Below are 27246 nucleotides of genomic sequence, written 5' to 3' on the forward strand. Positions count from 1 at the left end.
CTGGTGTGCTGCAGTCCATGAGATCACAAAGAATCAGACACAATTTACCGAATGAACAGCAACAAACTTAATATATTTTATTTGAATTAGTATACCCAGAAGACTGTTACTTAAACATGTAATCAATATAGAAATCATTGAGATTTCTGTAAAGTTTTAAAAAATTTTTTACTAAAACTTACAAATTTGGCATATATTTTATATTTAAGCATATCTCAATTCAGAAGTGAACTTTTCATTGGAGATACTTCATCTGTATTTAGAGTTTATAAAACTTACAGTTGAAAAGGTTGATTTACTGGAAAATACCCAGATTTTCCAGACATATGTGAAAGTTTTCCAGTAATTAAATTTAAATCTGAATTAATTAAAATTAAGTAAAGTCAAAAGTTTAATTCCTCCATTGCACTAACTCCATTTGACACGCTCAGTACATAACTGTAGTTGGCTGACAGCTATTGGACAGAGTAGATTTAGAATATTCTTTTTCATAGTTGCATACTTTATTAATCCCCCTAATGACCCTATAAAGTACTATCTTATAAAGAAATAAACACTTTGAAAAATTGAGTAATTTGTCCAACCTTGCCTAATTATTAAAAAGCGTAACTAAACTTGAACCCAGGTCTTTGGCATGAGAGACTATGCTCTCTTCTCTAACCTGCTTCTATTATGATTTGTTTTATCATTGACCTTGTTGGTACGTATTTATGTGGTTAATTTTTGGCAATTACAAACCATACTTCAGGAACCATTTTTTTGAGCGTATCCTGGATATTTAAGTACTAAAAAGTTCAATGAAAATGCCCATTTTAAACACAGATAAACATTTTCAAAATATCAAGACCTTATCAATGATATTTCTTAATGGCAGAGTGCATATTCTGTATTTCCTAATACCTTAGGCAACACTAAGTAGTGTTCATATTTTTCATCTTCCCCACTGTAACTGGGAAAAATATTTCTTAGCTTGTACTTTGATTATTTATGTATTAGCGCATCTTTTCGTGTTTGATCATTTGTATTTTTCTGTGAATTGTTCACTGAATGCTCTTCCTAAGTGTAATATCTGATACATGATATTACATTGTATGTGTTTACTATCAGTTACTGTTCTCTTGCTTGGATATGATGCTTATTTATTCTTTCATATTATAAATAAAACTTCAGTATACATCTTTGTATATCTGTTTTGGTATATATTTTATATTATTTCCTTGAAGTAAATCCTATTAGAATTACTAGGTCAAGGCAGTGGATATTTGTTACAGATATCAAAACTGTTAATACAGAATGCCAAATTTATTTTCAGAGGGTTGGTTTGCCTTCTAGCCATTGTTCAGGAGCAATAGTTTTTTTAAAAAAAAAAAACATTTAAATTAAATTATATAACAGTATAGAAAAGCATATACACCTGTATCGAAAAGTATATACACTCCAAGTATACAGCTTGAAGAATTTATAAACTGATCACAACCATGGAAGCATCACCTGGAAGCATTCCAGAACATTCCCGGCAACCACCAGAAACCCTCTTATGTACCTTTATAGTCATTACTCCCCCTTCACTGTCTTACCTTCCAAGAGCAAAAATACATTCTGCAGATAATGTTCAGAGTTCAACTGGAACTTCAAAATCACTTTTCCCATACAGGTGTGCTGCTATTTTTATTATGCAAGTAATATTCAATAAGGCGCTTCCCTGGTGGCTCAGATGGTAAAGGATCTGCCTGCAGTGCAGGAGACCCGGGTTCCATCCATGGGTTAGGAAGATCCCCTGGAGGAGGGCATGGCAACCCACTCCAGTATTCTTGCCTGGAGAATCGCATGGTCAGAGGAGCCTGGCAGGCTACAGTCCACGGAGTCACAAAGAGTTGGACATGACTGAGTGACTAACATACACACGGTTCAGTACTTTTAAAAGGCTATTATAAAGTGTATTGAATGTGGTTTTTAAAATATATGTTTATTTATTTATTGTGTTGGGTTTTAGTTTCATCATGCAGGGTCTTTCGCTGGGGCACATGGACACTCGTTGCGCTGTGCAGGCTCAGTAGCTCCAGGGTATATGGGATCCCAGTTCCTGGACCAGAGATTGAACCCATATCCCCAGCATTGCTGGACCACCATGGAAGTCCCCCAAATGCATTTTTCAAAAGTGTATATCATTCTAGCCAGTGAACAATTCTGATATTTGCCTTGTGTCATTATTGACATATACTAAATAAGTGAGATTATGCTATTCATATTGTTTGATTGAAAATCAGAATGTCATCTTAAACTTTTAATTTAATTGATAATTAGAAAAGGAATCCTGCAGTCCAGAAGGTAATAGCATAATGGTCTCCTTTGAAGACTTCTAGAATTTGTGTGGATCACAGCCTGTCAAACAGCTTCTCATCTGGGAGACTTGTTAAACTGTTCCTTAAAGTCTCATTTAGTAAGGAATTCTGAATGGCGGCCAGGGACCTGCATTTTTAATAATACCTCAAGTGATTGACTCAGGTAAATCTCAGACATTCAAGAAATATGGCTTATATCACTATTTCTCTTGTTTTAAGTATGCCAGTATCTGGATCTTTATGGTGAATACTTTTTTTTACTAAGTAAATTTTTGAGCATGACTTTACTAGCGTGTGAGATGAGTGCAATTGTGCGGTAGTTTGAGCATTCTTTGGCATTGCCTTTCTTTGGGATTGGAATGAAAACTGACCTTTTCCAGTCCTGTGGCCACTGCTGAGTTTTCCAAATTTGCTGGCATATTGAGTGCAGCACTTTCACAGCATCATCTTTCAGGATTTGAAATAGCTCAACTGGAATTCCATCACCTCCACTAGCTTTGTTCATAGTGATGCTTTCTAAGGCCCACTTGACTTCACATTCCAAGATGTCTGGCTCCAGGTGAGTGATCACGCCATCGTGATTATCTTGGTCGTGAAGATCTTTTTTGTACAGTTCTTCTGTGTATTCTTGCCACCTCTTCTTAATATCTTCTGCTTCTGTTAGGTCCATACCATTTCTGTCCTTTATCGAGCCTATCTTTGCATGAAATGTTCCCTTGATATCTCTAATTTTCTTGAAGAGATCTCTTGTTTTTCCTATTCTGTTGTTTTCCTCTATTTCTTTGCATTGATCACTGAGGAAGGCTTTCTTATCTCTCCTTGCTATTCTTTGGAACTGTGTATTCAGATGCTTATATCTTACCTTTTCTCCTTTGCTCTTCACTTCTCTTCTTTTCACAGCTATTTGTAAGGCCTCCTCAGACAGCCATTTTGCTTTTTTGCATTTCTTTTCCATGGGGATGGTCTTGGTCCCTGTCTCCTGTACAATGTCATGAACCTCCGTCCAGAGTTCATCAGGCACTCTATCTCACACGGTAGTAAAGTCATGCTCGAAATTCTCCAAGCCAGGCTTCAGCAATATGTGAACTGTGAACTTCCAGGTGTTCAAGCAGGTTTTAGAAAAGGCAGAGAGAGGCACCAGAGATCAAATTGCCAACATCCGCTGGATCATGGAGAAAGCGAGAGAGTTCCAGAAAAACATCTATTTCTGCTTCATTGACTATGTCAAAGCTTTTGACTGTGTGGATCACAATAAACTGTGGAACATTCTGAAAGAGATGGGAATACCAGACCACCTGACCTGCCTCTTGAGAAACCTGTATGCAGGTCAGGAAGCAACAGTTAGAACTGGACATGGAACAACAGACTGGTTCCAGACAGGGAAAGGGGTACGTCAAGGTTGTATATTGTCACCCTGCTTATTTAACTTCTATGCAGAGTACATCATGAGGAACGCTGGGCGGGAAGAAGCACAAGCTGGAATCAAGATTGCCGGGAGAAATATCAATAACCTCAGATACGCAGATGACACCACCCTTATGGCAGAAAGTGAAGAGGAACTCAAAAGCCTCTTGATGAAAGTGAAAGAGGAGAGTGAAAAGGTTGGCTTGAAGCTCAACATTCAGAAAACAAAGATCATGGCATCTGGTCCCATCACTTCATGGGAAATAGATGGGGAAACAGTGGAAGCAGTGTCAGACTTTATTTTTTTTGGCTCCAAAATCACTGCAGATGCTGATTGCAGCGAGGAAATTAAAAGACGCTTACTCCTTGGAAGGAAAGTTATGACCAACCTAGATAGTATATTAAAAAGCAGAGACATTACTTTGCCAACCAAGGTCCGTCTAGTCAAGGCTATGGTTTTTCCCGTGGTCATGTATGGATGTGAGAATTGGACTGTGAAGAAAGCTGATCGCCGAAGAATTGATGCTTTTGAACTGTGATGCTGGAGAAGACTCTTGAGAGTCCCTTGGACTGCAAGGAGATCCAACCAGTCCATTCTAGAGGAGATCAATCCTGGGTGTTCATTGGAAGGACTGATGCTAAAGCTGAAACTGCAATACTTTGGCCACCTCATGCGACGAGTTGACTCACTGGAGGGGACTCTGATGCTGGGAGGGATTGGGGGTGGGAGGAGACAGGGACGACAGAGAATGAGATGGCTGGATGGCATCACCAGCTCAATGGACATGAGTTTGAGTGAACTCCAGGAGTTGGTGATGGACAGGGAGGCCTGGCGTGCTGTGATTCTTGGGGTCGCAAAGAGTCGGACACGACTGAGTGACTGAACTGAAGTAAATATTTTCTGTTTCAATCGGTGGCATTCTTTTTTTTTTTTTCTTTTGAGGTTTGTGAACAGATGAACTTAGGTAAAGATTCCTAGAATTTATGGGTTAACTGGACTCCAGGTGGAGCACCCTCAGATGCCCTACCTACTTGCCCAATATCACGTCCAAGGGCTCCCGTGCCCTCTTGTTGAAGCTTCCCACCGTCAGGGCACTTCTTTCCCATCCTGGGCAGCACTTTAATGTGTGACAGTAAGGTGATCTCCACTTCTGCTCTGCTTAATTGCCAACATTTTTCCCAATGAATAACCAGAGTGATCTTTTAAAGCATGACGCGGAATACTCCACAGCCCTTCTCAAAATACTTTAAGAGTTCCCATTGCCTTAGAACAGGGGCCTGTACTCTGTGGCCCATGAGATCTAAGAATGGTTTTATATTTATTTTTAAAGCATGGTTTAAAAAAAAATGACAAAGGCTGAATATTTAATATCTACTTCTTTACAGGACTAGTGTGGCAATCAATGCCTCTGTATAAACTCTAAGCACCTTGATGGCCCTTGCCTGTTTTGGTCAGCCTTGTCCAACTCCCAGCATGCAGTGGCTCCTTCAGCAACGGGTCTTCTCAAAAGCTAAACCATTGAGCCATTTTGCCTGCAGGCTTTTGAGCTTGCTGTTTCCTTTGCCTGGAATTCTCTGGCTTTGGGCTTGTTCTGTGGTGGGCTTGTTCTAGGCCCTCAGGTCTCGATCAGGTATCATCCCTGTCTTTTAGAGTGGCGCTTACCCACTGAATTTCAGCCCCGTTGACTCCCTTCCTTCCAGAATGGTTGTCACCTTGTTGAAGTGTGTGTGTGAGATTGCCATTTGCTGCTTCTTGTCTACCGTGATAGGAGCTCTGTCAGGCAGGGGCCCTGTCCGTATCATCACTGCTGTGTGCGGGCACACATCAGTCAGTATCTGCTGAGTGAGGGACCAGGCAGACTGAAGGTTGCAGCGAGGTGGTTATCAAACTTCCCATAGTAGGAATTTGGAAAGCTGTGGCACCCTCATCTACCATTCCCTTGTCATGCATCCTGCAAGAAGTTTGTAAAAGCCTAATACATCAACGTTTGCACCTCTAAAGTAGCCTATGAGCCAACAGAAAATATTCTGGCATCCTTTTTTAAAAAAAGAAAACTTACAGTAATCATGTACTTAGCTGAAATCATTTTAAAGTATATTGGGTTGTAGTTAAATATGCAGCTGATGGCTCATATTTAATAAAGTGTTTTGCATTAGATTAAGTAATGGGTACATTCCTTTTTATTTCCATATGAAATTTTTTTTATATCACTCTGGAAAATACTGGTGTTAGAAATAGCCCATATGTCCCATGAATCCAACTCAGAAATAAAGTGACCTGTTCATCACTATTTGAAAGTATTTTCTGGTGTTTAATGGTAAGTATACTTTAAAGTATGTATTTCTTTTTTATATGTATTATACTTGAAGATGGGCTTCCCTTGTAGCTCAGCTGCTAAAGAATCCGCCTGCTATGCATGAGATCCCAGTTCGATTCCTGGGTCAGGAAGTTCCCCGGGTGAGGGGATAGGCTATCCACTCCAGTACTCTTGGGCTTCCCAGGTGGCTCAATTGGTAAAGAATCCACCTGCAATGTGGGAAACCTGGGTTCGATCCCTGGGTTGGGAAGATCCCCTGGTGGAGGGCATGGCAACCGATGGACAGAGCAGCCTGGTGGGCTACAGTGCATGGGGTCGCAAAGAGTCAGACATGACTGAGAGACTAAGCACAGCATATACTGAAGATACAAGCGTTGAACACAAGCTTTTGTGTGTATACCCAGGACTGCCGTTTACTGGCTGTGTGACCTTGAGAAAGTATCTGGATCTTTTTAGATCTTAGTCTCGTCAACTGTAAAATGAAGGTGATACCAGCTTCACAGGGTCGTTGTGGGTGGATCACATAGTGCTCTTATGCTGCGTGATTCACAGTGTTTGGGCCTGTGGTAGGCACCCAGGAAGTACTTTCTCTTTCCTCAGATTTAAACTTAGTATCCAGATTACCTCTTTTTAAGGGGATGTCCTTCTCTTTATTTCCTTTATTTTTGAGACTGAAAATAGATGGCAAGAAATACTGCCTTTTTGTTTAAAAAGTTAATAATGAATTATGTATATTTTGCTTGTGTGCAGAATATTAACCACCATTTTGTTTAAGGATGTTCATTTGTTCTCTGGTCTTCTACTTGTCTCATTAGGACATGAAGGATCAGATGTCAGCTTCATCTGTGCAGGCGTTCGCTGAAAGGAAAAACAGACAGGTGAGTAAACACTGGGATATACAGTATCACAGAAAATACACAGAGACTTGGCCTTTAAAAATTCTGACATCTGTGTGCTGAGTCCACAGTGATGGCAGCAGCCTCCCCCTCCCCCACCATATCCTCTGGTTCTCTCCTCTGGGCTCCCGTTGTACCCCCTGTGTACCTCGTAGCCCTTGCCACAGGCCATTTATTCTGCACCTGTGGAGCACATTCTATGTGCCAGGCGCTCTGTTAACAGCTGTAATTGCTTGCTTTCTTGTCATTTTCTCTGCTGGACCTCAAGCTTCTTTGTGAGTGGGGAGGGATTGTGTCATGGTTTTTCTCTTCTTTTTTTTAGATTTATAGCTGCCCATGTGTAGAACGCTCTAGACATTTAATGATTGAAACTTTACATAAAGCATTTGAAGGAACTTAAATATGTGTTAAATCTTTCACTGTTTTATGTATCTTTTTTTTTGATGTGAGGTCCAGTTTTTGTAAGTTACACAAATAAATTATGAAACCTAATAAATTTCAGAAACCAAAGCCCAGATACTGACACATCAAAAATAAAAGCTACAAGAGACCCAGTCCTTGAATTTAGTAGGCTGATAATACAGATCACCATTTTTAATTAACTAGGAATCAGTGGTTTATGATATACTCTTCACTTTATACCTGTAGGTGTTTCTTGACCCACTTAATTTTGAAAACAAATATTCTAAAAGCATGAAAAGGGAAGAGGACTCTCTAAATATCTTCCAGCCTAATTTTCCTGTTTTCTTTCCCCACATGCCATTTTCCAAGTCACTGTTGCTTTTTTTTCCCCCATCCACCCTTCTTGCATGAAACAGTGCAGACAGGAAAAGACATTAGCTAGCCATCCCATCTGGCACTGACTCTTGGAAAAGCTAGTGAACTAACATAAATAAAATGTGCATTTATGCATAGCCTCTCTGACTATGGCTGGGAATTTTGTTTTAGGAGATGAGTAAAGTATCTTTGGGCTTCCCAGGTGGCTCAGTGGTAAAGAACTCACCTGCCAATGCAGGAGACTTGGGTTTGATCCCTGGGACGGGAAGATCCCTTGGAATAGGAAATGGTAACCCACTCCAGTAATCTTGCCTGGGAAATCCCATGGACTGAGGAGCCTGGTGGGGTAGTCCATGGGGTCACAAGAGTCGGACACAACTTAGTGACTAAACTACAACAAAATGTCTTCGAGTCACAGGCATTCAAGGAATGGAAGCTGGGCAGAGTCCCCCTCACTGCTGCTTCCAGCACCAGGTGCTGGGCTGATCCTCACAAAGCCAAGGCCTCCTGCTTTGGCAGCTATACTTGGACTCCCTAGTGCTCTGGGCCCTCTCTCTGTCTTCTCTCTCACTAACCAACTCCTGGAGATCAGACCAAGGGAATCTCAACAGCTTCACAGGTGACTCTTAACAGCATGGCATATGCCTCCCCAAATGTAGACCATGGATAAGCTAGGAAAAAATAGCCATGACTGTGGCCCCAGGAGCTCTGGTTCTCTATCCATAGCCTAAAGATGCACTGTTGACTTTTTCTGACCTTGAAAAAATTGTCACTAGGCCCCAGTATCCACCATAGAGTCATTAGAGTCTTTGCATCAAAACGAGCAGGATCCTTTTGATCTTAACAGCCCAACGACCAGATGGGGCAGAAGCATCCCCCCAAAACCTTATGTCTGCTCTACACCAGAGACAGTCACCATCCAGACTCTTGACTAAAGCTCTGGGCTGTGGAAGTTTTCAGGCATCCTGGTCCTCTTCTCATGTCTGCCTCAGAACTCAACATACATCCTGAACTTCCTTGAATGTAACCTCTGAAATATGGCCATCTGCCTGAATTCATGTCTGAAAGCCAGGCAAGGCTAGTGTGGGTGTTGAGGGGCTTTGCAGACAGAGAACCAAGGAATCAGTTAGACTTTTAACAGGTCCAGAGCTAAAGAGTACCTGGTCAGAAGTTTTGGCAGCTCTACAAGATAGAAGAATTCTAGTCACTAGCTTGGTCCAGTTCTTTGGTTAAAAAGGCTTGTGGGGATCCCAGGCAGGGTCAGCTCACATTCCTGGCTGGCCTCTTCAGTGAAGGAAGACATTCCCAAACTTATCCTTTTCTGACTACAGCATTCCTCAAATTCATACTGGGAAACCTGACCCTGGCATCTGGGGGCCCTGGTGGAGAACTGACATCACGGCCAACCCTTGCTTGGGTTATCAGGGTCAGGCCCCCACTGTGGCCATGCTGCCTGCTGAAGCTCCATCTGGGAAACCTCTGGCCTTTTAGTTCAGCTGAAGGGCATTGGGATTTATCTGTGGGTCACACTGAGCAGACATTGGTGGTTCTCGTGCCTTCACTGTATGCGGGACTGTGACTTAGTTTCTTGTCCCTCCCTCCTCCAAACACCAAACATTTCCTTGGTCATACTTAAATAGAAAGGACTCTAGATGTCTGGAGTCAGTTAGACTAGAATCTTCAACAGGTCTCTAGTGAAATTCCAAGGGTGCTAGGAAGAGCTGGTCCTATGAGAACAAGTGCTTACAATCCACAAAGCAGTGCACAGAGGGGCTTTAAGATTGCTTTAAAGTTGACTCTCATTTCCTTTTTAATGGGACAGAGTTCATTTGTGAGTCCATAGAAAGTGCCCTTCATGGCATTCTTTCATTAGTACTCCACAGGCACCAACCTGCACCACTCCATAAAAAGCTGACCCCTGGAAAGACAGCTTAGGAGCAGTGGGAGAACTCTATATCATGGTGATGGGGCCCTTGTTTAGTGAGAGTAATGGTTTGTTCCTCCTGCCCCGCTGCCCCTGGCCCCACTCTTGCAGGCCCTGCTAGGAGACAGTGGCGGACAGAACTGGAGCACTGGAACTACGGATAAATATGGGCGCCTTGACCGGGAGCTCCAGTTGGCCAACTCCCATTTCATCGAGGAGCAGCAGGCACAGCAGCAGGTACCTGAGTGGAAGACCGGGAGGTGGGAGACCAAGCACCACCCTCCTCACTCCTCTGCCAGCCAGGGCTCTGTTGCCAATGACAGGCAGGATGGGCCAGAACTAGCCTTACAGCTGCCGGAGTCTACCTGTGTGATGGTTGCCTACATAAAGGGTGCTTAAGACGCCCTTCAGAGCATGACAGTTTCCAGAGAACCAAGCTTGATTAGACCTCTCAGGACAAGCAGACCAGACACCCGCAACTGACAGAGGAGGCCATTGATTTAAAAACACAGCCGCCTCATCCCCAGCCTCCACTTCTGTGCTCAGCTTTTTGTTCATTTCAACAAAGGCACTTTGAGAAAAATTGAGTCCTTGTTTTTTCTTTGAAAATTGTTGTTGGTTCCATTAGATGTAAAAATCATCGCTTTGGTGGAGGTTAAGGGGTGGAAGGAAAGACTGATTACATTTCTGTGATTGCTTTTGATTTGTATTAATTAAAGGAAGCTAATAGTAAAGTGTCTTGGGATTTGAAGATTATCACCCCATCAAAACTATTGGTTCTTAAATACCGTGTTTTATATATACGTGTTGATCTTTTTCCATTAGCACGTCTGCTTAACCATTTGTCTACTTAAATTGCTATTAACCAAGCAAACTTTTTTTTTTTTTCAATGAAAAGTGAGGTGACTGCAGCATAATTAAAAGTAACTTGTGCTCAGAAGTTGCCTGCAAGGTCGCTTACTGCTGCAGAGCCCTCTCTCATGTGTCCTTGAGGAGGGAGCAAAGGACTCCGTGTGTGTAGTTTTCCCGTGTCCAGAGACCTGCCAGACTTTCTCTTACAGTTAAGTTGTGGCTGGCTGTTGCCAATTGAGACCCTGACCCTGGCAGCAGGCTTCCTCTTCCAAAGCATCCCCATGTGTCCGTGGTCACTGCACAGGTGCTTTTGGCCATTGTCTGTCCCTTGCTGGACTTCAGCCAACCAGGGTAAATCTCTCTGGGTGGTTTCAAGCCCCACTGACTGTTTCACAAGTTGGATCAGCGGGGGATATCAGTAGCTTGACAGCCCAGCCTTTTGAGCAGCGTGTTCTCTGAGGCGGACGGTCTGGTCCTTTGATTTCTGGGCTTTGCTTCTGAATGTGAATTGTCCCAAGTTGGCAAAGAAGCTAGCAGCTGCTCGAGTGCTGGGCTTGGAACCAGGTAAGATGGATTTTAATTGCTTATTTCCCATTTCTCTGGCACCAGCTGATCGTGGAACAGCAGGATGAGCAGTTGGAGCTGGTCTCTGGCAGCATTGGAGTGCTGAAGAACATGTCCCAGCGCATCGGAGGGGAGCTGGAGGAGCAGGCCGTGTGAGTACCGGGATGCCCCTCTCCCCTCAGAGAGGTGAAGGAAAGAGCCATCTTAGACACCTGAAGAGCCTGCTGGTTACATGGCTAGTAAAGCCAAAAGCTGTTTTGTTTCTAGCTGCATCTTTACTCTGTTTTACAGACTAGCCTCTCCAAAAAAGGCAAATCCATCAGATACAATTTTCAAGAAGGTTTAGGCAAAGTTATTAGTATTTCTAAACATCTGAAAAAGAGGTACCAGTTCCTCTGAACAGCTGACTTCAAGTGTTGTGAATAGGAATGTGACACTGTTAGGGCTATGTAAGCTCCATGGAGATTTTTTGTCCCAAAGAGGATAGGACATGGGCTAACTTAGCTTCATCATTGCATGCCTTTCCTGCTATATTAAATGGAACTCTGTATATTAAGTTTTTATTTTATGGGGGGGAAATTTAATTCCAACTAATAAAAAAATCTTCTCCTGCAATGAAAAGGTCTTCTCCTAGAAAAAAGCACAAGAAAACATATCTGGATTCATTTTTCCTTAAGAACAATTTCCATTTGCACTCCTGAAGTATGACATCAAAAACAGAATTCTTAAAATATGCTACCTTTACCATTTCACAAAATATTTTTTCTGAAAAAAAAAAAAGTAGGATATTTCAGAAACTCTCCTACCTTGATTTTGTGTTCAACCTTATGGATTCATTTCTTACAAATTCAAACTGGGCATCTTGTTCTCCTGGGAAGCCCCAGGGTATCCACAGAGCATCCAAGAGAGTAGACAAGGTCTGTGCCATCAAGAGTTTACTGTTCACTGGGTGGAACGGACATTATTGAAAGGATGCAAGTCGTGAAGTGGCAACAGAAGCGGAGGGCTCCCAGGGCGGGGAGTGCGCGGTGCCTTGAGGGCCCTAACAGCCTGAACTGGAGACCTGACTCAGTCTCAGATCCCTGAGAAGAGGAAAGAGGCTTGACTGGGGCTGAAGAATGAGTCGAAAGTGCTAGGTGGGGTGGGGGAGAAGGGGTGAGGGGAGGGTCTCCTGGAAGGAAGAGTCCTTGTAACGACCCAGAGGTGATACGTGCACACAGCAGAGAGGTTTAGCATGTCTAGAGCGTGGGGGTTCAGAGGGAGGTTACAGAAGGCACGGCAGGGAGGCAGAGAAATCGGGGCAGGCCCCAGAAGCCACGGTAAGGAGTTAGGACTTGTCATTCAAAGGGCAATGGGAAACACAACGCCAGGGAAGGTTGTGTTAGCAATGCCATGGTCAGGTTTATGTTTGGGGGAGGCCCCTCTATCTGTGGTTTCGATGGTGAACCACAGTGGAAAAGACTGGAAACGGGGAGACCGCGTAGAAAGGTGGCAGAACAGGAACCTAGGCATGCAGTCTAATTTGTCTAAAATGCATTCTTACCCTAAAATTCACTATGCGGATGGGAAAGGACTAATTATTTGAGCAGTCACATTGTTTGGGTAGATGATAGAGCCTGGTAGACTTCCAGATAAAGACGGTGAACTGAATACAACCTCTTTATCTCCGTTCCTACTCTGAAGTCCACTAGAACAGTAACAGAGGTTTTGATTTGTATTTAATGGCATAAAATCTATGGGGACATAGAGCTTGGAATAAGAAACAGAGACCTTAACAGTTTAGCTCCTGGAAAGCAGAAAGATGAATGGTGCCCAACTCAACAGACCTGAGAAAACGGGGTCCTCGGTGAGCAGAGGGGAGATCCCAGAGCTGTGTGATTCAGGCTCCGGACCCCCAGCTGGGAAGAGCATGTACTCACTCGTGACAGTGGGAACCCTGGATGTCAGCCTTATCCAACCAGGACACAGTTCTGTTGGAAGGAAGGGGGAAGAGAAGTGGGAAGGATGCAGAGGTGGGGAATGGAATGGGAGGGAGCCTAAGCCCTAGGCTTTCACTGTGCAGAGTCCACGGGATCCGGACACTGAGCTGCCAGCGTGTAGCTTCAAAAACTGGAGAATGCACCCAGAGAATAGTGGAGGGGCTGAAAGAGGTGGCCCTCGGGGATGGGGGACAACTGTGGTTTTTTATAAAAGGACTGATTGGCTCTGCAAACTATGTATGTGTGTAACTCTAATAAAAATAGGTAAATTAAAAGGAAAAAGCGGGTCTTGCACTTAGATCCGTGCTATCCAGTATAACAGCCACCAACCCCCACATGGCCATTGCGTACATGAAATGTGGCCAGTCTAAACCAAGAAGGGCCCTGGGTATAAATGCACACCAAGTTCTGAAGGCCTTAGTGTGAAAAAATGTAAAATTGCATATTGAAATGAGAGTTGTTTTTAGGGATATTGGGCTAAATAAAACAAGTTATTAAAATTAATTTCAGCTCCCTTTTTTTAAATGCGGCTACTGAAAAATATTAAGTGGCACATGTGACTCACATTGTATTTCTTTCGGACAGCACAGAGGTAGGCTAGAAACCTAGTTTATTTTATTGTCCTTTAGTCACTAAGTCATATCTAACTCTCTTTTGACCCCAAGAGCTGTAGCCCCCCAGGCTCCTCTGTCCATGGCATTTCCCAGGCAAGAATCCTGGAGTGGATTGCCATTCCTTCTCCAGGGGGATCTTCCTGGATCAGGGATCGAACCTGAGTCTCCTGCATTGGTAGGCAGGTTCTTTACCACTGAGCCACCTAAGAAACTTGGTTAGTGGGTGGTTAATGAGTGTCCTTGGACTGTAGGTTGGATGACTTACCATTTTTGTCTTGAGTAAGAAAGGTCTTACACAGCACACAGAGCTAGCTCTTGTTTATCAGCATTTGCCCTGTGTGGATCGGTCTGCCAGCTGCAGGGCCAAGATGCTACCAGAATCTCAAATGAGCTAAAAAATGTTTTAATTTGAAAATTCAGGTAAGGGACAAAGGCTTGTTTGTTTAGTTGCCAACATGGAAGTTATTTAATGATTGACTTAATGAGGAGTTGGTTGCCTGAATCCTGCAGGGCTCTCAGGTGCCTCGGGAGCCCAGACCAAAACCAGCAGTGCTCGCTGCCTTTGGTGCTGCCAAAGGAATGAATAAAGCCTTGTTAATAAGCCCTCTGGTTACTAATTAGTATGTCATATTCTAGCCTCAGGATAATCATATATTAATCCAAAGTTGAATAGTCTGGAATGCTTAGTAGTTTATGAAATAAACACTGTTGGTATGAGTATTGTGATGTTTTCTTTCCTAGCCACACCTTGGGCAACAAGCAGTGAGTCTCAGGGAGTCGGTTCTCTGTGCGTGTAGACAGGGCACGGAACTCAGTCCTGAGGCTGCCCAGCTTTCTGGTAAAGCACGGGGTGGCTTAAAGCAGATGATGATTTGGTCAAAGTACATTTCTTAACTCACACTACTGTAAAGTGCTTTGTGTGGGGCGTCCCTGGTGGCTCAGATGGTAAAGAATCTGCCTGCAGTGCAGGAGACCAGGGTTTGATCCCTGAGTTGGGAGGATCAACCTGGAGAAGGGAATGGTGTACTCCAGTATTCTTGCCTGGAGAATTCCATGGACAGAGGAGCCTAGGGAGCTACAATCCATGGGGTCCCAAAGAGTCAGACACGACTGAGCAACAAACACTTTCACTTTCACAGGAACCCTGTTGATAGGATCGCCTGCTTTTACAGATAAGGGTCCCTTGTCCAAAGCAGCAGTTGGCAAAGCCTGGTTGTCTGATTCACACAGCCTTCTTTCTGCTACACTGCATTGTGGCTGAGTTTGTATTGTTGTATGTTCAGGTCCTCATTGGTCTTGGCTGCAGTTCTGCAATCTAGAAAGCAGTAAAAAATTTTGCAGCAAGCTCTTGTTACAGAGGAACCTAACCTGAACTGACTGCAGCCATGACTCCTCTTAGTTTTCTTTGCAGAAATATTAACTCGGGTGTTTGATGACAGCCCCAGGCTCTGCTGGGGGTGTTGGCTAATACACAGTGTATGTAACTTACTACTTTTTCAGATTTCCAAAATTCTGAAATCAAAAACAGATCTTGTCCCAAGGATAAAAAGATTGGGGGGTTTGAATCCCAATGTTGTCTGTTTGGTGATTGCTAAGACTGAGGCCCAGATCCCAGTAATTTAGCTCCATGGCCACTGTATCTGGAGCTGTGCTGAGCAACCTTCTCCTGTGTCTGCTTGTCTTCCTAGTATGCTGGATGATTTCTCTCACGAGTTGGAGAGCACTCAGTCTCGACTGGACAATGTGATGAAGAAACTCGCAAAAGTATCGCACATGACCAGTGGTATGTATGTGCGTTTAAGCTCCAGAATTCTCATTTAATTCTAGAGACACAGTCTAGGGGGTGTCTCACGGGTGAGCTTGTTCAGATCCCTTTCCTCTGGCACATTTTTGTCAGACTTTGGGGTCAGGAGATGGAAGACGAGAACACATAGGCGTGGTCTTCGGCTCGTGGCCTTCACCTGGGAACAGAGCCTTCATGGTCCCCACCATGCGAGGCTGGCGCTGACGTTTCTTCTGGTAACTTTCTTTGCACTTACAAAATCCTTCATTTTCCTTTTTTCCTGTTTCCTTGCCAAAAGAGGGAATTGGTTTTAATTAAGGGCTAGTTACTGTTTCTCCTGGACTGACTTTTCACTGAAAGAAAAACCTCTACATTTCAGAAGAAGATGGCCTTGCAGATCTCATTTAAACTGTTTTTATTTGAATCTGTAGTGATGCTGGGAGGGATTGGGGGCAGGAGGAGAAGGGGACGACAGAGAATGAGATGGCTGGATGGCATCACCGACTCGATGGACGTGCGTTTGAGTGAACTCCGGGAGTTGGTGATGGACAGGGAGGCCTGGCGTGCTGTGATTCATGGGGTCGCAAAGAGTCGGACACGACTGAGCAACTGAACTGAACTGAGTGAACTATTCCAGCAAATTTGCACCAGGCAGGGGATGAAGAAGTAACTTTTTTCAAATTAGTTACTGTGTAGGAAGGTGTGTGCCAGTGACTATTTTTTGTTACTACAATCTATCTTCTCTAAGAGAAATAACATCTTTTTAAATCAGAGAAAATAGAGTATCTTTTTTTTTTCCTCTCTATTTGGTGGGAGTCTCTGGGTTAAGGGAGGAACTGAGACATCCTTCAGGGTCACCTAAGTGTCCTTGAACCAGAGCACCCCCTCCCCCATCAGAACACCCCCCGTGTCTTGACACCTTTCCTCAGTTGATTTCCACTTGTTACATCTGTATGATACAGTCTAACAGTTCACTCTTGCCTTTTGAAGCAAAATTTAAATACAAGTGTGTATTTTCTTTTCAGCTGTGTAACTCATAGTCAAGTTACATAAGACTTCTCTTGGGCTCTGTTTCTTTCATATATATAAAAAAATAGGATGATTCCTACCTCTCAAGGTCATCGTGAGAATTAAATGAAATAATGATTGGTGTACAAATGTTTAACAGTGTCTCTCATGTATTAGCACATGGTAAGTGTTGGAAAAAAAAGAAAGGGTAAGACAGGCCAAGGCCCTGTTACATTTAAGACAAAGGGAAGCTCCTAGCCAGACTGGTTTCCTTCCTTCTCTTTAGGGGCAGATGGGCTTTATGCTTCTAGGAGGCTCTTCATTGCCTGCGGCAGGCCCCAGCTCACCTCGTGTTCCACACACTATAGGGAGTTTTGTGAAGTCCTCTTCCCGCTTACCTCTGTTCTCTCTTCTCTCCTCTTTGTTTCTCCTTTTAAAAAAAAAAAAAAAAGCTTTTTGCTGAAGTATTATATAACCAGTTTCAACCAGATCTTTCACTAGTGTCTGTATTAGTCGCAAAGTCAAGTAGCTACTTCAGCGCCAGAGCTTTGTTTGGAGAAGAACAGTGTAACAGAGATGCACTGTGTCCTTGTCTCCAGCATTGTGGGAATGAATAATTTAGAAAAGTGCTTGCATTGTGATAAGCCGCTCTGTGTGTTCAGTTCAGTCGCTCAGTCGTGTCTGACTCTTTGCGACCCCATGAATCACAGCACGCCAGGCCTCCCTGTCCATCACCAACTCCCGGAGTTCACTCAAACTCACGTCCATCGAGTTGGTGATGCCATCCAGCCGACTCGATAAATAGCACTGAAGTCTGCTCATGATGTCTTCTACTTTTTCTCTACCGCAAAAAGTTTGGAGAACAAGTAAGAACTTGAGGTATGTCCTGTCATACCTCAAGAAAGAGAGCCAGGAAACAGTGTTTACCCTGAAAGGCCCCTGGGTTTGGACAGCTTGCCCGTGGTGTTCATTGTAATCTCTGCTCCCCAAAGAGAGAGAGCCCAGGGCCTCCTACTTGGCTGTGCTGGCTTTGGTTTGATGACAAGGGAGTTTGGTGTTTGTCTCTGTTCTTTGTAACTTTTGGGAAAGTTCACTGCTTTTCGATCAAGCCTGCATATAAAGAAAGAGTATCAGGACACACTGGAGTTTGATTAGGCAGTTAGTGAACGCCCATATTTCATAGGCCTGCAGAGGCGAGACGCCTGTCCTCCCCGTGACTGGCTGCTTTCCTGGGCAGAAATCTGCCAGGGTGCCATACTTACTTTTTTGAATGACCCAAAAGAAGTATGTTCTTTTGAGTGGATACCCAGGTTTTCTTCCCCTCACTTTCCAAAATTCTGTTGTTCATCTTTTCTCTTTGGGGGAGGAGACTATTGAGAGAGGAAAATCCTGTGGAGTCCCTCTGGGGTCCCACCCCTGGCCCCCACCTGACTTTCTGAGACAGGTCCGAGCTTACAAACCGGCTGGTTAGCACAATTCACTTGGGGTCACAAAAACCCTTGTGGTTAGTACCCACCCCTTCTGGAGAGAAGTCTGCTAGGGTAACACAGCTCCCTGGGGTCACCCTGTTCACGCTTCGTAGAAACAACTTACCACTTCAAAGGAAAGTGGATTTAAAAGCACATTCCTGGATTGTTCTGGCTTGTGTGCTCTTTGATGAAAACCCCTGTTTAGTGCAGTTGCAGAAGAGAAAGTGATTGGAGGTGGGAGGAGGGCTGGGTAGAGGCTGATGGGAAGCTGGTTCAGTGTTGGAAGTTCAGGTCGAAGATTGCAGGATGCCTTGGGCAAGGCAGCTAGGAGGTATTTACCTTGACTGTATCATCCTAGAAGAATATAGATTAATCACTTTATTATTGTCAACATTTTTAAGTAGATGAAAGAAGGCTAGATACTTATGTTTTCTGGACCATTGAAGTGATCGTTCAATAGGTAAATACTGTTATCTGGAGTAGGCAGACTCACCCTCCCCACGCCCTTTGGACTAGTCCTGCCTCAGAAGGGAACAGGTGGTCTTGAGGTCTTGACCCTAATCCCACTTGCTAAGTGAGTTTCCACTGTGATGGAGAGCACAGTGAGCCTCTGGAAAGGCACTTGCTTTACTTACTGTTGGTTGGCAGCAGTTCTGTTGACCGGTTCTAAGACTTTGCTGTCTGTAACATTTACTTTAGGTATATGTTTTATGGACCTTGCATTGCTTTGTGTCAAGTTTCATGGTCTATTTTCCTAGATTCAGACCTTTTTACAATGTGATTCTCAGTAGTAGTGTTGTGCTAGAAACTTCCAAATAAACTTTTGATGAATTGGTAGACGTACCTTTTTACTTCTACTTAAACAGAACTCTTACTTCTAGAAGCTGAGCTCCAGTATCACAGGCTATATCTCAGCTTGACCTTTTGTGCAGAATGGCAGGGGTCCTCTGTGGGGAGCCGGCTGGCTCTTCCTACATCTGCCCAAGCAAAGGGTGCATCCTGAGGATGACAGCATCCTGTGCCAAGTGTGGGCCCACAGAGCGTGGGAACACTCGTGTTGCATGGTCCACATGGCAGCCCTGTGAGTTAGGGGCGCTCAGCAAGGGCTGTGGGCCAGAGCCTGTGGGGGCCCTTCTCTTGTCCGTTCCTCGGGGCCTCCTTGCTCTGGGGTCATTTAGATGGGCTCTGACCACTTTGTTTCCTGCGCCTGTTCTAAATTGTGAGTAGGGCAGAAAGCTTCAGAAAAGACATTCCACTTTGATTTAGAGATGTTCATGTCAGTTACTTTAATACTGGTTAAAGTGATCTTTCTTGCCCAGGATGGTGTGAAGCCCATCACACACCCATGATCACTACAGCTTGCTTTTTCAGCTTTTTGTTTCCTGAAGTGACCACCAGCAGCTTTCATCTCCTTTCTGTCCTCCCATCATGCTCCTTGAGAAAAGACCATGATTATTGTTTAGTTAAATGATGTGACTTTGGTGGGAGATTAAAGCGGATGAGCTTTGACCTGTAAAACCAATGCCAACACCTTTTCCAGGGATGTGATAACCGCCAGCAGAAAGCTGCAGCCTGTAGATCTTAAGAGACCTGGGACACAAAGCCAGTACTTCCTACGAGGCTGGCTTTCGGGGTACAGGCAGGCCAGGAACAGCAGCGGTCGAGTGCCAGGTGCCCGGGCAGATTCGGGCCTCTCTTTGCCATCATTTGCCCATTCTGTGCCCTTTCCATGCCCAGGTGTTGCCTTAACTGTCCTGTAACTGTGTCCTGGGGAATGCCGGGTCCTGGAGAGCTGACCCTCGTGTCCTGCCTTCCAGATCGGCGCCAGTGGTGTGCCATCGTGGTCCTCTTCGTGGTCCTGCTCATCGTGCTGATCCTCTTCTTGGCGCTGTGACGGCGGGGCCCCAGCTCGCTTCCTGCTGCACACACCCCCTGGGGGAGAGGGAGAAGCAGCACGCGGCGGCCCACTCCTCGCTACCCTCTCCTGGAAGCACAGCCTGAGCTGACTTTTCTCTCTGTGACCCCACCGTGGAGACAGTGCCTCCAGCCCAGTGTGGGGAGGGCCGGTGGGCAGAGGAAGTCAACGACTGCACACTCCTGGCTCCCCGGCTCCCATTCTGAGGACAGCTGGCCCTGCTTTGCCCCCCCGGAACTCGCTCCCCTCAGAGGGCCTTCGAGAAATCCAGAAAACTTTGCGAACTTGGCTCACGTTGGCTGACGCTCATTCCATCCATCTTTGGCAGCTTTTTTCTCCCATTCAGACCCTTTGCCCCTCAGATGGCTTGTGCTGGCCACTGCAGAAATACCCATGGCGTGTATGGGTGCCTGGATAGGTCTTGCATCCTGTCGAGGCAGTGCTGTCTCACCCCTGAGAGCTGGTGGTTAGTGGGGACAGAGAGCTCAGAAGTACTTTGTGATAGAAAATGCAGTGATTGGTTTTTCAGGGGTAAGTGCTAGGGTGAAAATGCTTCTCTAGGCAGTGTTTTTTGTGGTAGGAATAACCAGTGGAAAAGAATGAAAATCACTGAGCTTTGGGGCTGCTGGCAACTTGTGGCTTGAATTAAAGGGAGGACGGAGCAGCATGGCACAGCTTTGGAGGGCGGGTGAGGTTGCCGGGGTCAAGCCCTTGCTGGATTCATGCCACTGTCCTACAGCCACCTCCCCAGAGGGGCAACTTGCATTCCTAGGGGGACCCTGAAATGAGCGGCTCAGTGGCTCACATGAGTGGCCTGAGGTCCCAGGGTGGCGTCCCCGGCAGTTTTTATTCCAGCAGCACTCTGCCTGGAGGGCTGGGAGTGGCCAGTATGTTAATGACATTTATCAGAAACCATAATGTCAAAGCAGGCTAGTTTTGGACCAGATTTTTCTTACCCTGTAATTGCAAGGATGGGTAGGTGTACATGGTTCCTTTTTCCTAAGACGATGTGGTTTATCATCCATTCAAATAACTGAGCCCTTCCGGATTTAAATGACAGATACTTTCATTGCGTTTTAATTGCTGACCCTGCTGAGACGCAATACACTCCAAGCTTCTGGTGACTTTTAAAATGCCTCCAGTGTACATGTGTATATAATATTTTTATAACTTCCCTGATGAAAACCTAGGATTGAAGTAGCAGCTGAGCCCAGAGCCAGCGTGTGGCGGTGGCGGTGGCGGCTGCTGGTCCCTCCCCACCATCTCCCTCTGCACTTGTGAAGCAACATCTGGGCAGAACTCTCGCTTCGACTCCCATCTCATCTTTCGGGGTCCATTCCTCAGCACACTAACTTTTTTTTTCCCCTTGTTTTGTTTGTATCTTGTTTTTTTGTTTGTGTCGCGCTTCTGTTTGTGTGTGTGTGATTTGCAATGATGTACTTGCCCAGCTAACTCTTGAATTGCACTTTGGAATAAATTCTCATAACAATTTTTTTAAAAAAGGGTATTTTCTCATGTTTAGGATCGTGGTAGGTCAGGAAATCTGCCTGTGGATGAAAAGCTGAAAGCAGGTTTATAAAATTAAAAGGGTGATTAACATCCACGTTTACACTCCACTCTACTTGATATGTTTTTCTTTTCAAATTAGGGGAAAAAGTGATTTTTACAAATGGCTTCAGATGTAGGGTACTAGATTACTTCTCCAAGTTTTGAGCTTGTTAAAGTAGTCTACCTGCCAAAGACACAGCTGGTCCTTAAAATGTCTTTGTTAAACATCCATGTGGACGTTGTCTCGGTACTGTGATCCCCACCTTCTGTGTTACACAAAGCAGCCAGCTCCTTGATGAATTACATGATTGCCCTGTTTAAATGCCATGCTATTCTCCGGATGTTATCAGATTGACGATGTCCTTCAAAACTGACATCATGTCTACAGAGCCTGTTGGGAACACCCTGGTCATTAGTAAGATTTTCCCCAGGCTTCAGGGACCAACTTTTGTGATGCTGAGGCTTCACTACTGTTTGGGGATATTGAGAGTTGGCAAACTTGTTCATTTAAGGTGTTTGCTAAACTGTGGCTATTGCAGACCAGACTAAAGAGGAAACTATTTAGAAAGTTTACTTAAATCCAGGCAATGAAGCATTCTCCCTGTCTTTCTGACCTTGGAGGAGCTGTTCTCTGATAGACCACCTCTTAATGTGTTTGTCGGTGTGTTTGTCGGAGCCACACAGCCCCAGGTGACCTGATCCTGGGTCTGACCCTGGCTGTTATATATCAGGACTGAGCAGTCACTGCAGACCAGTGTTCCTTTGAAAGCTCCCCAGTGAAATTCCAGACTGTGGCAGATAGAGCATGCCAGGGGCTTAGATTCATTTCTAAGGATAAATGTTTCCTCATCAGTGACCTAATGCTGTGAGTTCCTTGCAGTGGTCCGCTGACCCTGGGTGGCAGAATGGGGCTGGAGCAGATGCCCACAGTACCTCCATGAGGCTTAAAGGCACTTCCTTTAAGTGGGGCCTTTCCCCTCCTTAGCATGTACTTCATCTGTACTTGTCATTGCTAAAAAAGCTGGCAGGATATGATGGATAACAGAAAAAGAGCTCAATTTCTGTTTATTGGGAGAACATTTTACTGATCAATTGGTTGGGCAAGGTGAGTAGAATGCGGGAATGAACCACTGAAAGAATTTGCCAGAGCAGGAATCCAGCTGGGAAACCAAAACACCTTTAGTTTTTAGTCCTGGTTTTTGATATTGTCTTTGTGTGAACTGTGAAAAATCACAAACGCGCTCTATATGCCGCTACCGTGTGGCAATTGGATGTCACAGCATGTGTGTTACATGAGGCTCTTCACGCCAGAGCCGGGGGAGAAGCTTGGTAACTTGCCCGTTATTCTCTGCTTTTAGCCAGAGTTAGACAGACTGATGGGTCTGGTAGCCAACAACTTGGCAACTTCCACTCCTTCTCACCTCGTGAGCTTAAGGGCTGCGAAGAGAAACGCAGTCTTAACTCCAGCAGAAATCTGTCTCTGTGAAGTGTTTTACCTTCTGTAAGTGAAAGTGGCGGAGCCAAGATTTTTCTTTTGGTTATTTCCCTGGCTGTCAAGTGAGACCATTACCACCTTTCTTGAGAATTCATAGCATCCGAAGATCTGAAACCAACTGATAAATACGAGTTGCTTTTCCACGCTGGAATTTGGGCCATTTGGTGTTACCTTGTACACGGAACAAATTTGTAAACAAAATTCGGACTGTCTAGAAAGCTAAAGTTCTAAAATATGGAACACAGTACTGCCAGTGCTCCCTCTTTGTCTTCCTCTCACTGGCATTTCTCCCCCTTCCAGGCTTTTTAAGAAAAAAAATTTGTTTTAAAGACTGTTCTTTGTCTATCAAGTGCAGAGAGAAGGTGAAGCCACAGGGCCTGCAGTCAGGCAGCCCCATGCTCGAACACAGGGCGTGAGTATGGGGCCCAGGGTAGGACCCTGCGGCCTTCCCCTCCCAGCCTTTACGTCTGTGGGGTGGGGGGATCTCCCTGGCAGGAGGAGGTAGCCTTTCTGCCCCTCTGGTTACCTGTACCCAGCTCCCAGTCTGTGCTGAAACCAAGGAGCTCCTTTGGTCTGTAAACGTGGCTGCTGCCTCACCATTTCTGCTTGGTAATGCTCACAGGGAGACTGCTGACCGCTATCTGCTGTCGAGTCCAGAAACCCAGGAGAGTTCTGAGTCGAGAGAACAGCCCTCAGAGACCAGAACAGCCCTGCTGTGAACCTGGAGGCCAAAGCTGCAAGCTAGCCGACTTCTGGGGTGTTAGCATCCTTAACAGTAGACTCAGAAGGACTTGGTCTTCTTAGCTCAGTCCTCTTGTTTTCAGAGATGACACACTATCAGCTCCCTCTACAGACACGGGAGTCACTGGGTGGGTTGCAGTCCAGACTGGCACCAGGGAGCCCACCCGCTCTCTGGGATAAGCTGACCTCAGAGACGGGACGCAGGCTCGTAGTGACCTGTGCTTCCCGCTGACCTCAGCCACTTGACATCTTTTGCTTTTGAATGAACAGGAGGCTCTGAGTGTTACAGTGGCACTCTGGTTGTGTTGCTGCGATGTCCGTGGGTTAGAAGTTCTTTGTTAGGTGATGTTACTGTCTCTACTAGGACACTTGGGGAAGTGAGAAAGGACGGACAAGAACTTGGCTTCCCTCTGATACAAGCTAACGTGTTGGTGCTGTTTTCCTTCGCATGTGACCTGTGTCCAGAAATGCCCTTCCCCGAGGCCGTGCAGAGGGGAACTGTGCTTAGACAGCATCCAGGCGCCTGCCCTGCTGCTTGGGCTTCACATGAACATTTCATGGTCCTGACCCTTTGTGAGAAAGTGTATTTTGCCTTTTTTCTTTTTTTCTTAAAAGTTACGACTTATCCAACCTGAAGCCACTTGATTATCCAGGGGGGTATTAGAAAAAAGACCACCCAGCTTCATTGTCCACAGACCAGAGCTTGCAGGCTTTTTCCCTGGCGGCAGCCCAGCACCCTGCTCCAGCCCAGCTTTCTGGCAGCCCCGGGGGTGGGACCAAGTTCCGAGAGGTTCTTTTCCTGCTCTGCAGAAAGTAGGTTTTGGCTGAGACTGGGCCACTGAATGGGAGTTGTGACCCCACGGTTAGTCGGTTCCGGGACAGACAGCCGTCCTAATCCTCAGGAAAACAGTGTGAATGTACCCTGTTGTCTGTATGGGGTGAGGGGAGGCCAGGCAGGTGTCCCACTAATAAGGCATTGGAACCGCTTGTGAGCATCACGTGATGACGTCCTGACTGACCCGGGCTGGGAGAACGCCCAGGGTGGGGGGCGGCTTGGAAACCAGGAGAGGGCCAAAGCAAGCAAGCTGTAAATGATGATGGATTCGGGTTTTGTAAGTGGAAATATGCTTTCACTGGCTCACTTGTAATCAGAAATTAGTGTAATTAAAAGTTGTGTAATATGTGGCAGTGCTCAGCAGGACTAAACCATTGTTTTTTTCTTTCAAGGATAAATAACCTTAGAGCATTTTATTTTTAATTAGCTAGAAGGTACAAATGAAAGAAGTGAGATCAGTGATTAGAAATGCAAAAGTCATGTTGATTTCCAGATGGTGCTTCCGCCCCAGCTCCGCCACCCCAGGAGAACAGTGTCAGAGCCCTGGGGCCAGCAGTTCCAGCCTCGCTGTAGGTAGGTCTCGCTTCCTCTATGCAGTGGCTCGGCAAGTATGGAGTGGGACCAGCGGTGGTTGCAGCCCCTGGGGACTTGCTCGAAATGCAGATTCTTGGGCCTCACCCCAGACCCACAGATTGGGATGGGGCCAGTGGGCTGTTTAACAAGCCCTCCAGGGGATTCTGATGCCCACCCAAGTTTGAGAACCACTGCTGTCTGCATTGTGGAATTTAGGCTACAGTAAACCACCCCTGTTGTAAAATAAAACAGCTTCATGGCCTTGATTGTAATCCTGACATTAAAATTTGATGACACAATAAACTTGAAAACTTTTGAAAAATACTTGTGTTTAAAAAAGCCTCCACTAGCCATCCTTAAAAGTGATATTTTTACACCCAGAAGTTTATCAGTAATGTTTCTTACTTCTACTCTTGAAATCATGTTACAACTGTACAAAGAATACTGTTCAGTATTAAAGAGAAATGGAGAGACCGTGAACTTTGTTCTGGTTTTTTATTTGGTTGGTTTTTATTTTTAGTTCTTTTCAGACCGAAACACAGCTGCCTCCCCTCCTTCTGCTCGCACTAATAAACATGGACATGTGCATATGTCTGGGGTGGGAAAAGTTTGTGGCTGGTGTGAGGTGTGAGTTCTAAATTGTTTTCTCTGGCTAAGTTATATATGAATTCTTAACCCCCACAGCCATCCTATGCATTCACAATATCATACAGCACAGTTGCAGTTGGGATGAGGCACCTGGGGGTCAGAGAGACTAGAACACTAAGGAATCTAGTGCCCGACTTGCCCTTCACTGTAGTGCTGGCATGCAAAAATATTGCCCATGCCAGCTGCTGGTCAGAAGAGCTTGCTTTGAGCTCTGTGTGAGCTCATTAAGGACGGGGTCTTCACTTCTTTTGCCATCATCGTCCTCAGATTGAGCACGTTCTGTGTGTGCCAGGCACTGTTCTAGTACGTTCTGGTAACGCATCTAGTACTGGGAATGCCACTGTGAACTGGAGACGTTGCCTCATTTAATCTTACCTCAAACCAGCACATAAGGAAACTGGGACACGAGTAGTCTCTCAAGGTCCATCCACAGCTGGTGAGGGGCAGAGCCGTGTACTGTGGCCCCCGCACCTCGCTCGGAAAGTGGCCCAGCAGTGCTTCCCGAGTGCTCAGCCTCATGACCCCCTGGCCTGATAACTAGAAGGGGCAGAGGTGAGTCAACATACTCACAGCCTCGCTTATTGAGAGTTATATTAACTATTTCAGGGGGAGGAAATGGTTCTACGTATCTCCTGATAAAAACCGATCACCTTCCCACACCTCAGGGGACAACATGGACCCCACGGCGTGGACCAAGGGGAGACGCACATCCCCACGGCCGAGAGGTCCTCTTTCCCCAGCACCTTGACCCTACTCCTACTGGCTGCAAGTCTTACACAAAACTCACACTGGGAATGTTAAAAGGCAACGCTAGAGGCAGAATGGACCCACAGGAAGGGAAGACCCATCTGTGCCACCACGATGCTTGCCCTGTCAAAGAGGACACATTTCCAATGTGTGCCCCCATCCTCGGAATGTCCAGGGCATCAGTCCTCTGGGAACAGGGTTCCCAGACTCCCACCCACAAGGTACTGGGAGCCAGAACGCAGCAGTGGCTCCTGTTTGGTACAGGCGGAGCCTGGGCACAAACATCCGCACCAGCACCCCTCAGGGAGGGAGTGATGGGCTCCAGAAGTTGCCCTGGACTTGGCCGTGGACTCCCAAAGCCAGCCTCTCTGACCTCTGCAGGGCCGCTTCCTCCCTCCCAGGCTCTCTCCACGCTGATGGGCACCATTAAATGGCCCTATCTCCATTCACAAGAGCTCACAAGATTGGGCAGCCTTCGGGAAGGATCATCGACTCTTCCAGGAGAGCAAATTTCCAAAATTTTTTATCTCATTAGTAGCTAATAAAGCTAATACTTTTGGCCAATATTTGATGATAATCTGGTATGCCAGCAGGTCTTTGATCAAGGTCTTAGGGACATGACCAAGGCCTTAGGGAGTGTTTCTGTTTATTCTCATAATCCCATGAGGGAAATATTGTTGAGGCCCATTTTAATGTCTGAAAACTGTGGCCTGGAGCAATTACGAATCTTCCCCAAGATTACAACCAGTATATGATAGAATGGGAACCAAGTTCTGACGGATGATGCAGCCTTTCTGAGGAGTTACTGTCTAGG

The 27246-nt window shown here is 45.4% G+C and overlaps 1 protein-coding gene across 2 annotated transcripts in view; it reads left to right on the plus strand.

Moving 5' to 3' along the window:
- Positions 1-25517, plus strand: part of STX6 (syntaxin 6) — a 49239-nt gene extending 23722 nt beyond the window's left edge. Inside the window, exons 4-8 of one of the 2 annotated variants that reach the window (XM_055419151.2) lie at positions 6880-6942; positions 9773-9898; positions 11123-11229; positions 15359-15453; positions 19668-19805. In XM_055419151.2, the coding sequence (XP_055275126.1) occupies positions 6880-6942; positions 9773-9898; positions 11123-11229; positions 15359-15453; positions 19668-19690 (414 nt within the window). In that variant the 3' untranslated portion in view covers positions 19691-19805. Of the gene's footprint in view, positions 1-6879; positions 6943-9772; positions 9899-11122; positions 11230-15358; positions 15454-19667 lie in introns of both variants that reach the window. The other variant, XM_055419150.2, reaches the window with a different exon arrangement.
- Positions 25518-27246: the final 1729 nt, after the last annotated feature.

The sequence above is a fragment of the Moschus berezovskii genome, chromosome 17 (genome assembly GCF_049115385.1).
Source record: "Moschus berezovskii isolate FMDL1 chromosome 17, NW_MosBer_1.0, whole genome shotgun sequence".
NCBI lineage: Eukaryota > Metazoa > Chordata > Mammalia > Artiodactyla > Moschidae > Moschus > Moschus berezovskii.